We start from the raw sequence: 12,500 nt of genomic DNA, 5'->3' as shown, positions 1-12,500 counted from the left end.
TAGTGGCCACAGCCCAGCCCATGGGTGCGTAGCTTTCCTGGGAACAGCCCATGGGTGGCCCAGCCCCAGCAGAGGGAGGAGTGGGTGTGGTGCTGCAGCCCCTCATCAGGCAGATGCTAAAATAGCTCAGCACAGAATAAAACCTTGTGGTTAGCAAGCTTTCGCAGCAACTAAGAGACTTTTCTATTTTCATTTGTTTTATAATTGTCCACAAATTCTATTTTTATCCAATTTGTGGTCCACCCACTGAAGAAGAAAACAAACCCCCAAAACCCCTTGTAACTGCTCCCCTCGCACTTGCATAGACAGGCATGCACTCTGCTGCAGATCCATCAGAAAACACTAAATTACTAATTTCTCACCCTGAGCAGCACCTGATGTTTTCTGTTGAGTACCATTTACTTTCTGCATCTTACTTGTTGGGGCGGGGCAAGAGTTCCTCCTATTTAAACCCACAACCAGCCTTTTCCACTGGCCTCCGCTTCATCTGACATGATTTGTAGGAAATTTTAAATAGGATTTCAAGTTTTGTTAATTCCTCCAAAATGCCTCCTTCTGTGTGTAATGTCTACACAGTTGACAAATACCACTGTGAGGCCCTGGGGGCAGGGTTCCCGGGAGGGGTGAGTGGCAGAGGCAGTGCCCACATGCTCAGGGCGCAGCGCCCCCATCCTACAGGAGCGCAGGGCCATCCTCAGTGGTGGTAGCAGAGCCCCTAGAGTCTGCATCGCGACGCACTGGGTGGGAGTACCCGCAGGAGGCTCCCCCACAGGCCCGGTGCTGTTGCTGCTGTGATTTCAAGAAGCGGGGGCCATTGGCCGTCATTGGTCTGCTACCCGAGTCTCTCTTCCTGGGGCTGTTGGTTCCTTGCCGCAGCAGCCACCTGTGTTGGGCGCGAGTGGCAGCAGGAGCGAGAGTTACGCGTCCATTGTCCTGGGGCCCCACTAACACCAGCACCTTCACCTTCACCTGCCACGAAGGCAGGAGCCCACACTGTCCAGCTGGCGCCAGGCAAGTGGGCACTAGTTGGCATAACGCACACGGCCATAGGCCCTGGCCGCCCTGACTTCCCACAAGCTCTGGGCTGCTGACCATTGCAGGACAGACAGCCTTTCCCTCCAGAGCTTGTTCCCTGGCAGGATTTCGACTTATCTAAGCAGCATAAGGTAAAAATGCTAAGCACCCTGCGGAGCACCCTTCTGACGCACCAGGGCCCACGCAGGAGAGCCCGGCCCACTGCTGCCTATACCTGGGCAAGAGAGCAAACCATCCACACGCAGCCACTGCAGGGACCCCCAGAGGGCTGGGCAGGAGGATCACAGCTTGTTGGTTACGTGTGACTATGATCCACTGTCCACGCGGTGGCAGCCTCTGTGCCCATATGCCCTCCCCATCACCACACCAAGGTGCCCCCAGGGCCCCCGTGACAGATGTTCCAGCCCTAAAGTCGAGTGAAGCTCGTGCCCCCCAGTGTTGGGGTGTGAGACCAGCACCCAGAACCACCCTGACCCATGGGCAGGAGACCCCAGCCTGGCCCTGACTGCCTGTGGTGCCTCTTCCCTGGGAGCACTGAGCTCCTGGACGCCCTGGCCCTCACAGCAGGTCCTACTCAAGGAACGGAGAAGCACAGACGGGGACAGACGCCATGCGGCGAGCCCCAAGGTGGGGAGCAGAGGGGACAAGATCGTGGGCCCAGCTGGGACGCTCCAGGCTCCGCAGTCTGTGTAGGCCAGAGAACCTGCATTCCCAAGGCCCCTGGCCAAGAGCACACCCCAAGAACCTTGGACTTTCAGAAGGAAGGAAGTTTACAGATCGGCCCCTGGAAGCACCGTACTCCATGGCGCCTCACAGTAGCAGAGTTCACTAAGTGTTGGCCCTGGGACCTTGCGCTGGCTCCTGCTGACCTGCTGTGGGAGTTGCTGGGACGTGGGGTGGCGGACCGCCAGACCTGGGTGCCGCTGGGGTGGGGCACAAGGTCTGGGTGAGAAGCGGGGTGGGGGCTGGTGGCAGCTCTCAGTCCCTTCGACCCCAGCTCTGAGCTCACAGGATGGGCGGCAACCGTGGGCATTGGGGTTGGGGGGACGGGGACACCTTGCAGCCTTGTAACCACACTTGTCTCCGCAGGCTCTTACAGAAAAGGTCGTCAAATATAAACATTCTCATTTCAAGGTTCTATTTATTTTCTTTTAAATGTGCTAACCCAGGACACCTTAAGGAATAACTTCTGGGGTCATGTCTCCTAAGGGGCTCACAGGACGCCCTGTCTACACTGCTGCCGATGCCACCAGGAACATGGTGCAGACCCTCAGGGTCCTTTTCCCACTTCCCCGTCACGTCTGAATCAAATGTGTGCCCAGGAGGACAAGGGGACAGAGGAGCATCTATCTGGACGAGGCAACAACAAGCCTCAGCTTGCCACACGGGTCCCAGGGTTTGACACCACCAGGAGGATGACTCACAGATGGCCCCGTGGCTCTGGGACCCCCCCAGGGGACAAGTCTCCCCCTGCGGTTCCAGGACACCCCCCCAAGGGGACAGGCCTCCCCCTCACAGCTTCGGGACCCCTGAGTGGGATTCCCACAGTCATACAAAGCCTTGGGTTACTGACTGCAGCTGACCTCAGGTGGCAGCAGGAGGAGCTACAGGGCCCCTCACTGTTGCCACTCCACACATTAGGGAGAAAATCTGGACTATCTGTGCATCCCTGGCTGATCAGAGAACCTGGGAGATAACAAACTTTTTTAAGAGACAGAGACGCCGAGCCAGCTGTTGGCACGAGCAGCTGAAAACGCGTGTGCCCACGATCGGGATGGACCCCGGGGACCCCAGTACCTGCACGCTGGGGTGTCCTCCAGCCGATGCCTTCACGGCCCCCCGGCTGCCCTCCGTCTCATAGTGGGCTCTGTGGTGGGGCTTGGGCTGCACTTCAATCCTCAGCTCGTAGGGTCCCGAGCGTGACGGCAGCTGCCAGTCCAGGGCAGGGAGAGACGGGCTGAAAGGGAACACACAGCGGTTACATGCAGATGCCAAGTGCCTCCTCATCACCGCGGCACCGCGGGCCAGGCTGGCGCGTCCTGAGCACCGCCTCCCTCGGCATCTGACGTCTGACGCTCCCGCTGGTGAGTAGGCCATGCAGTGGCCCCAGGACTGGCCGACCGCCCCTGCCTGGGGCCTTCGGGACGAGGTTCTGGAACGAGCTCGACACCTCTTGCATGCACGACCTTCGCGGACTTTCCTTCCTCAACCTCCCTCAGGACACAGGTTCCAGGACCACTGGAAAATCCTTCCAAATCGCCAGGTAAGAGCCTGACCTGAGAGCCGGGAGGCCCGGTCCCGACCCCTGGCCCCACTCACAGGTGGGCTGTGGAACGCAGTGGGGGCGTGGCGGGGCCCCTGTCCACAGTGCGCTCGCCATGACCCCGGCCCAGGCCCTCAGTCCCCAGACCCCGCAAGACAAGCAAGCGCTGCTTGCTGCCAGGCTCCTGGACAAGGCCGTGGGAACACGGAAGGCAAAGGCGCCACAGGACGTCAGTCGCGTGAGCTGGTTCATCACCATGGCGCTGGTGAGGGGTGGCCGATGTGCAGCATGTGCTGGGGCCCTGCTGTACAGACAACGAACAGGGTAATCCACAGAGGGAGCCCATTTGCCCCTGGGCACCGGGTCCTGCTGACCCTACAGGACATGTCTGGGTCCTGCTCTCCACCAAGATACAGGTCGGGCCATTACGTCCCTGCAGCACCTGAGCCTCACCCTCGGCGCTGCCGCCTGCTGTGCACATTCCAACTCGGTTTCAGCAAGCGAAACCCCGAGTCCCTGGGTCCGGTCGGCGTGTTTCTCCCCATGTAGACAAAGCTCAGGGATCTCTAGAGAAAATGATGCAGCGATGTGAGCAACTGGAGGGAGATGGAGCCTCGTGCGCGGAAAATCTGTTTGCCCAGGATGGGCTGGAGGGAGCGGGAAATGCCTGTGTTGCCTCTAAGCAACCACTAAGCAGCCAAATGAGACTTCTGACGAGGGATGTGCCACAGGGCAGTCAGGGCAGTTCCCGAGATGTCACTGCAAGCCCAGCGTGCATCTGTGAGTGTTCTCAGAGGTAAGGGGACATCTTTTAACAAAACGAAATACGTAACTGGATACCCTGGCTTTGTAAAAAAAAAAAAAAAAAAAATCACGTTTTCAGTGTCATGGCATGTTGTTAATGATGGCTTGATTGCCGTGTCCTGTTTCCACACCCGAGATGAGTGCTGCCTGCTGGATTTTGGGGTTGTTCTGATTTGCTGCCGCTGTCCACAGCAGAGACGCAACAGTCCCCCTATGAGGTCTGGGCCACCTCCCTGGTCACTTCCTTCGCCCAGAGTCACAGCCTCCATCAATGATGGTGCACCCTGGACCCCCCTGACCCATCCCCAGACACCAGCGGGAGATGCTCAAGGGCGGCTGTAAGGACCTCACAGGCGTGGGCCTGACCTGTGCTGACATTTGCCAACACTTCCTTCACTGATGCCACACCTTCAAACACACCAAATGCAACGTATTAATGCTACTTCTACACCTCCCGTGAAAACCTCCAGAGTGCCCCAAATCCACTTGATTTCTTACAGAGTCTCACCAAAGACAGTGTGGACCCTGTGGGCACTGGCCCAGCCCCCAGCCCTCAGCCAGCCTGCTCCTGCACAGCCTACAAGGCCGGTCCAGTTGGCAGTCACTGTCCTTAGTACTGTCCTCTACAGCAGGTGGGATTCACCAGGTGCGGCGGGACATGCTCTCCTAGACTGCATATGGGCTGCGAATTCTCAAAACACAGCACGGGAGGAAGTCCCACAGAGGGGACCCTGGGAGGTCCGCAGCCACGCAGCCTGGGGCCCCTTGGGAACCCTCCAGGCTCGTCTTCTGGAAGCTTCTATTCTGGGGAAGAGGAGGAGCTCTTGAGGAGCTCCCAGCAAATTACTGTGGTTCTCCTGAATTCCTACAGGGTTCTCCTGACTATAATATGATGATGGGGATGGTGCCACCTTGCTCAGCAGTGTGGATGGTAAATGGGCTGCTTCGCACAGACGCCAAGCTCCCCTGGGAGCCCGCGAGGGCCCAGGGGCCAACTGGCTAACAGAACAGGGATGGTAGCTGTGGGCGACCTCTACAACCTTCCATGAATCTGGAATTCTTATGAAACACAAAGTTTTACAAATGCCTGTTCCTGTGGCGCCTGGAAGGCTCGGGAAATCTCAGGTGGTAAGATGGAGCTGGCTCGTGGCAAGTGTCCTTGAGATGCGCTCCCTCAGCCCCTCCCGCCCTCAAGAAAATAATAAAACAAATCAATAAACCTTAAAAATGCTTGTCCTTGTGCTCGGGAAACAAATTTCATGGCCTGCACCCATCACTACTACCGTTGCCGCCAGAGGCCAGCAAGCTACTGCGACACGAGGGCCCACCGGCCCAGCTCTCCAGTGGTGCCGGGCCTAAATCACTGCCGAGCGCCTGCTGTTTGCACCTCAGTACAAGGGCACCTCTACCCCTCCGGGGGCAGGAACCCTGTCCCAGCCTTCCTGCCTCCCCTTCTGCCTGGGGAGCCAGCACCTACAGGTGGCACAGAAGCCCGGCTCCCCTGTGCTGTGTGCCAGGGACCCCACTGGCCCTGCCCTGTGCGCAGGGCAGCTGGTGTGACAGCGCGGGAAGCAGGTCGCAGTCTCCCCTGGGGCCTCCTCTGTGCGTGGGTGAGGCCTCCTGGGGGTAAGAAGGGGCCTCACACTCCCAGTCTGAATCACCACTGCTTGCGGAGCCGCTGCCACTGCCCATTTCCCATGAGAACTTTCAACTCTTACTGAACCTTTGTTTCCTCCTCGGAGGAAGGCGTGAAGGTTTTTTTTTTTAAATGCTTAGCTCACAGCATCTCCTGACGCCTACACACCGGTGGCCTGCTGTCCCACGGCCCCGTGAGGCCCTCCCCACCTTCCACGGCCGACCTAGCAGGTGCAGCCAGCACGAAGAGCTGCTCTATGGCCGTAGGGTCTCACTGACTGCCAGTTCATGCCCGGCTAAGCCACCCAGGACCAGCGCTAGCCAGGTTGGGCCCTGTCACACACCTGCGCCGAGCCATACAAACACCCTTCCCGCCTCACATCTGACATGCCGACCCACTAACAGGTGCTCAGTGGCAGACGCTGCCCTGACTGCCTTGTGGATGGAGCTGGTCACCACGTGGTGCCTGCGATTCCCTCCATTGTCTCTGGGTGAGGGGACCGGGAGCCCGGCCACTGGGAAAAGTGCTGAGACATGGGTAACTGTCCGCCCTGGAGCCCAAAGCCAACACGACTCTGATGACCCCCAAGAAGCCCTCAGCCGACATCTGGGTCCCATGGGGCAGTGGTGGCTGTGGCTAGCACCCTGGGAGCCCTGTGGCTAGAGGAACCAAGGCAGTGCACAGGCCAGACCTTCCATCTTGCTTTAGGGCATCTCCATGACAACCGCTGACAGTAGAGGGCTGCCAACGTCTGCCTCCTGAGGGACAGCACGTGCCATTTTGCCAAAACACGAAGCCAGAATTCTGGCAAACATACAGATTCAGCACTAATTTCAGAAAATAAAGCAAAACAGAACAGGGGATACCCAGGACAGGCGAGCAGGACACGGCATGCCTTGGGGACACTGGGGGAGACCCAGTCCGGGAGGACCCTGATGGCCAATGGTACTACAGTCTAGGAAGGAGCCATAGCTCTGAGGGGTGCCCCGAGCTACGCCATGGGGTGATGCGCCATCTGGGCTGTGCTGCACAACGGCCACCCGGGGACTGTGGTCCGGGGTGCCTATGGTACTCCACAGGAGGAGGGGGAGGTGTGCCACCAGCGCCAGCCTCGTGGGCACCCTGCAGAGCGCGGACCTGGCTGCCCTGCTCATCTGGGCTTGCGGCTCGCTTTTCCCATTAACCTGCAGCTTGAACGTCTGGAGCAGAACTGAAGACACAGTAAACCTCCTACGGTTCAGCATTCTCTTGCTCCTCACGAGCCCTGTGGCTGTTCTGAAGAGCTTGTGCCCTGCAGCTGAGGGCTGCCTGGGATTCCCAAGGCACTGTGTCCACGCATTGGAAAGCTCATTTTCCACACAAGCCAGAGTGGGGATCTCCATCACCCTCAGTGTGAGGGTTTCTGGCTGGGGCCGAAGGCCAGAGGGGAGGCAGGTCTCCTGAGTCAAGGGTTTGGGTAAAATCCCTTTGCTTCCGAGGTTTCCAGGTCCACGTGGACTTATCATGTAGAAGGAAGCTGTAAAGGCTTTTATAAGTCCTATTTTCCTAAAGCAGCTGAAGCCATAAACTCCGAACCTGGCAGGACCCAGACTTGCCCAAACCAATGACAATCCCACCTGAAGGAAAGGGTGTGACCTCAATCCTAACGCCGTGGGTTCTCAGGGTTGCAGCCAAAGGCCTCCCCACCGCCCGCTGTTTGTTCATTTTCCAAGGGGTCATGGGTGCGGTTATCAGGCCGAGGTGGGGCGGGGGGCGCGGGCACTGAGGCTGCGGGCAGGGATGGGCCTGGACCACACAGGAGCCTACACAGGCCCATCTGGCTCCAGCCCCCAGCTCTGGGTCATAGGTCGGCCTTCTCGGCAAGGACTTCCCTGAGTTGTGTCAGGAGGCCGCAGGCAGGTCCACCCAGGGCAGAGCCCTGAACAGCGATCCAGCAGGTGTTCCCGGGGCGCATCCTCCCCGCCAGGGCCTGCCGTTCCTGGGGGTCCCCTCCCATCTTGCCACAGGTCGCCCCTCGGGGAGGAGCTGCAGGGACAGGACTAGGGAATGGACCCCGTGCGGTGCCTCATCCCTGGGAGCCCTAGGGGCAGCTTTGGTGGGGCACCCCCTGCCTGCGCTATGCCCTCCAGAACAGTGCAGACCCCTCCTCCCTACAGCTAGATGCACGAACCCCAGACGTTCCCTACAGTTCAACTGGGCGGGCGGCTCAGTGAGACAGGGAGCAGGAGCTTCTTTGTCCAGAAACCCAGGCTCACCCCAGGCAGGCTCCAGCCTCACCCACGACACTCTGTGCCCCACCGTGTTGTCACCTCGGGCCTCCGCCAGGGCCTGGAATGTGCAGACGCGGCAGGGGGTGGGGCACCAGGGGTCAGGGCCGAGGCGGGGCTGCGTGGCAGGAGGAGGACGTCCCGGGGGGACCCTGCACTGCTCCACCGGCTGTCCCCCATGGGGCAGGAGCCTGCACATCCAGAACTGCCCTCCGGAGCCCTGAGCGCTGCCTCCCATCCCCCACAGTGAGCTTGTGGAGCACCCAGGCCTGCATGCAGACAGCACTGCCACAGACAGGTCATGGACATGCAGGAGCCCAGACTCCAAGTCCACGCAGCCGTACGGAGCAGAAAGGAGGTATGAAGCCGAGCCTCCACGTAGGCGCTGGGACGGCCCAGATACTGCCAAGGTCACCCGATCCACGTGGTTCCCACAGGGACTGCACGAAAGCCGGCATATTCACTTGTCGGAACCGTTCTTTTTCTAACGCGAAGTTTAAAGCAAACTCAGTGGTTCAGGATGTGACTCAAAATCATCTATGGGGATGCATCCAAGTGAGGGTCCTGCTCCCCAGGCTGCAGGGACCCTGACAGCTGCAGTTGGGGCAGAGCCCCTGTGCTGCGGCCACAGGAAACCCTGTGCCCATGGCTGCCTCCCCAGCCCCAAGGGGTCCCAGGGCCTCCTTGCTCCTGCTGTGGCCCTTGCCCCTTTTCCACCAGTGACATGAGAGGCAGCGACTGCACCCTACGTCCTCTGTGGCCCCCACCATGGCCGGCCCCACACCCACTGCCCTCTTGACGAGAATGCACACCCCCACCTGGAAGAGGAGGAGCTCGGGGCCCTGGGACGAAGGGCAGGCCAGCACGCGGGCCCTGGCCCACCGGGTCCCAGAGCCCAGAATCCTCCAGGGATTAGGCTGCTCTCGGCCACGGCCCTATGGGCCTCAGAGCTTCTTACTCTTTCAGTGTAGATGTGGACGTCTCTACCTGCCTTGTTTTCTTGGGGCCGTGGCCTCACCCGGAAACATACCCGCCCCACAGCCCACGGGAGATGGCCCACCGGGCACTGCCCATCCTGAGGCTAAGCAGCCCAATCCTGTGTGCCACCCCTTCCATGTGCTATCCTCAGAGGAAAGCCTCTGAGTAGACACCCACCCTGGTGGGTCTGGTCCCAACCCCCCACATCTGCGTGTCCCCCCAGCCAGGGCTCCTGACACAGCCAGGCGCCTGTGCACACAGGGTGGGTGTGAGCAGGCCGAGGCAGTGCAGGTCCGACTCCATGGTAATTCCCACACTTGGATCAGTCTGTGAAAGGAGCCGTGTTTCCCATCTCAGTGATTTGACTTAATGTCAGGACTCAAGCTATTCCCGTCCCCAGGAACACTCAAGGATGTGTCCCTTGCTCCTTCCTCAGTTAATAATGGACGCTCACAACCTCATGTCAAAGGGAGACCTGGGGCCACATCCTGCACACACATCCTGGGAAAAGCACCAGGGAGGCTGAGAAGAAGCCTCCTGGCCTCCTCGCCTCCCACGCCCACTCACTGAGCCACAGCCATCAGGTCAGGACACACTCAGGGCCCCCAAGGCTCAGCCATGAGCTCTGAGCCAGAAGGAGCCACATGGGCAGGAGACGTCTGTCCCTGTGCAGGGATTCAGAGCTCAGGCTTTCTCACCATGTCCTCCTGTGGCAAGCAGTGCACATGTGCCCACCCCCAGCCTCAAAGCCTCCCCCTGCACATGTGCCCACCCCCAGCCTCACAGCCTCCCCCCTGCACACAGGTCCACCCCCCACCCCCAGCCTCACAGCCTCCCCCACACACACACCAGCTGCCTCAGCAGTGGGGTGAAGACTGACCTGGGAAGCTGGTTGTTACCACTGGTATCATCATCACCATAGAAAACTCCTTTCTGAAAACGCTTAAACTAGAGAGCTTATGACTCTGGTTTGGCGGGGTAGTGACTCCAGTACGTCACTGCGATTTCTGTGCATTTGCCACACTTTAGGAACAGAGGTATCATCCTGTTAAATTCTAAAACAAATTTAAACTATAGAACTATGAAGTCCTATCAAATGCTGTCATTATGTCTTTAGCTGCAGCAAGGGTGACCTTTCCTCTCTGATTGCTGCAGGCCATAGGACGCCCTGCACAGAGGAGTCACTGTGAGGCCATGTGGACAAAAAGACCCCAAAGGGAAAAGACCCCACAGCACCCCAAGTTCTGGGAAAGGCTAGCGCTGCACACTGTCATTAAAAATCTCCTTTTCCCAGCAGGATGGATGTCAAAGTGCATCCAGCGACAGGAACAGCAGGTTTGTGACAAAGTCTCCACCCAGATTTAGAGGGTGTTAAAAACCCGGCCCTGGGGCTGCACCCGGAGACCCTGCTGATGCCCCAGGCGCTGGCGGGATGGGGCAGGAAGCCTGGTGGGGCCGCCCCTCCCACAGGGCCCCTGCTGCCCTGGGCACCAGCACACAGGACCGTGCGGCGCTGGCACGAGGGACCAGGAAACACATTTTGTGTGGAACCGAAACAGGGGGAAAGGTCAGCGTCCAACCCCCGAGGCAGCGGGGGGCCCTCGGGCTTTGTTTGTTCACTGAGCGCACAGGAATGTCAGACCCCCAGGAGCTCGCGGGGAGACCCCAGGACCAGGCAACGGCTGCCAAAGCCCTGAGCGGAGGAGTCAGGCGCCTGTGGTCCGCACCCAGGGCCTGGGACCGCCAGGGGAACCCGAGTTCCCACAGGCGCCCTGCGAGCCCCTCAGAGGAGGTCGTACCGGGGCTGCTGTGAAAGCGTCCTGCTGTCTTGGCAGATGCAAAGCTGGGGGTTTGGGCTGAACTGAGTCGCCAAAATTCAAGGGTTGGAGTCTCAAACCTGGGACCTCCGAATGTGACTGTATGTGGATGCCGGGTCGAGTTAGAGCGAGGTCACCAGGTGGGCCCTGGCGCAGTGGCAGTGTCCTTGTCAGCAGGGGACTTCTGGACACGGATGCAGCAGAGAAGAAACACAGCAGCCATCCCTAATCCCCGGGGACAGGCCTTGGAAGGAGCCAACCCACCAGCGCCAGGACCTCTGCCCGCGGGAAACTGGTGTCCAAAACGGCCCGGCCTGTGGCATCATGACGCAGCCCGAGTGCGGACCAACACCCAGGACGACTGGCACGGTCACACTTTCCCCAGGCCACGGTCACCTTACAACCTGTGTCTTGACCCCGGAGTCCAGGGGGTCCTGGTATGGGTGACCACAGCCCTCATGGGCCATGAAAACGCAGGCAGTCATAACCGGCACTGCGTCAGCCTGTGTGCGTCAGGTAGTTAGTTACTTTAGGAATATTCTTACTTTTACTTGAAAATTATTAAGAGGGGGGTGCCTGGGTGGCTCCGTCAGTGGAGCCTTCTGCTAAGGTCATGACTTCAGGGTCCTGGGATCAAGTCTCGGGACAAGCTCCCTGCCCAGCGGGGAGTCTGCTTCTCCCTCTCCCTCTGCCCCTCCTTCTGTTTGCCTGCTCGTTCTCTCGCTCTAATAAATAAATGAAATCTTTAAAAAAATTATAAAGACAGTATAAGGGCATAAACAAATCTTTAAATTTTTTAAATGCCTCCAAATGGGTTTTTAAGTTCCCCTGTTTATGAATTAGAGCCAGATGGTGAGACACACTTGTTTTGATGATAACTCTGAGCACAGTAGCTTCCGGAGCTGAGTATGGAAAGTCGATGTTGGGACAGGGATGTGGACACATCTTAACACAGGTCAAGAAAAATCAGTGCTGGGATCCCTGGGTGGCGCAGTGGTTTGGTGCCTGCCTTTGGCCCAGGGCGTGATCCTGGAGACCCGGGATCGAATCCCACATCGGGCTCCCGGTGCGTGGAGCCTGCTTCTCCCTCCGCCTATGTCTCTGCCTCTCTCTCTCTCTCTCTCTCTCTCTCTCTCTCTGTGTGACTACCATAAATTAAAAAAAATAAAGAAAAAAAAAATCAGTGCTGATTGTTTTTTCTTAAGTGGCTCTGAGTACACATGTTGTTATGCCAGAAAGGGGACTTCGCCGGCCCACTGGCCAGACTCACGTGTTTTTTTTTTCCACAAACTCTCACAAGGTTTAGTTGGCTTTGCCCAAAACTACAACTCAACTACCACCCCCCCCCCCACCGCTGCTGCCCCCGCATCGCATGCCGTAGCTCAGAGCGGAGCCCAGCACACGGTGTAGGGAGTGCCTGAGCGGGAACCGGTGGGGCTGATTTCCTGGAGCTGCTTCCATTGGCACCACCAACAAAAAGGGCCGGGAAATCAAATGCCGAGTCCACGACACTCGAGAGCACGCAGAAGCATGTGTGCAGCTGCGTGTGCGTCCCGGGGGAGGGGGGCACAGCCGACACGCCATGGCTGCACCCTGCCACGGGAGGCACATTTTCATGCCTGATAAAAATCCTGGAGCAGAAAGCCTGTGCCAGGGGTCATTAGAGGCCCACCTGTTGGGAAAGCTGTTTAGTTAAAAAT

General features: G+C 58.7%; 1 protein-coding gene across 4 annotated transcripts in view; it reads right to left on the bottom strand.

Moving 5' to 3' along the window:
- Window positions 1-12,500, bottom strand: part of NFATC1 (nuclear factor of activated T cells 1) — a 96,756-nt gene that overhangs the window by 69,557 nt on the left and 14,699 nt on the right. For all 4 annotated transcript variants that reach the window (XM_055302945.1, XM_055302946.1, XM_055302943.1 and 1 more), the window contains one exon: window positions 2,833-2,992. In XM_055302945.1, coding sequence (XP_055158920.1) covers window positions 2,833-2,992 — 160 coding nt within the window. The remainder of the gene's footprint in view (window positions 1-2,832; window positions 2,993-12,500) is intronic.

Source organism: Nyctereutes procyonoides, unplaced genomic scaffold (genome assembly GCF_905146905.1).
Source record: "Nyctereutes procyonoides isolate TBG_1078 unplaced genomic scaffold, NYPRO_anot_genome, whole genome shotgun sequence".
NCBI lineage: Eukaryota > Metazoa > Chordata > Mammalia > Carnivora > Canidae > Nyctereutes > Nyctereutes procyonoides.
Note: the sequence above shows the minus strand (reverse complement) of the source record. Positions and strands in the feature narration are given on the sequence as shown.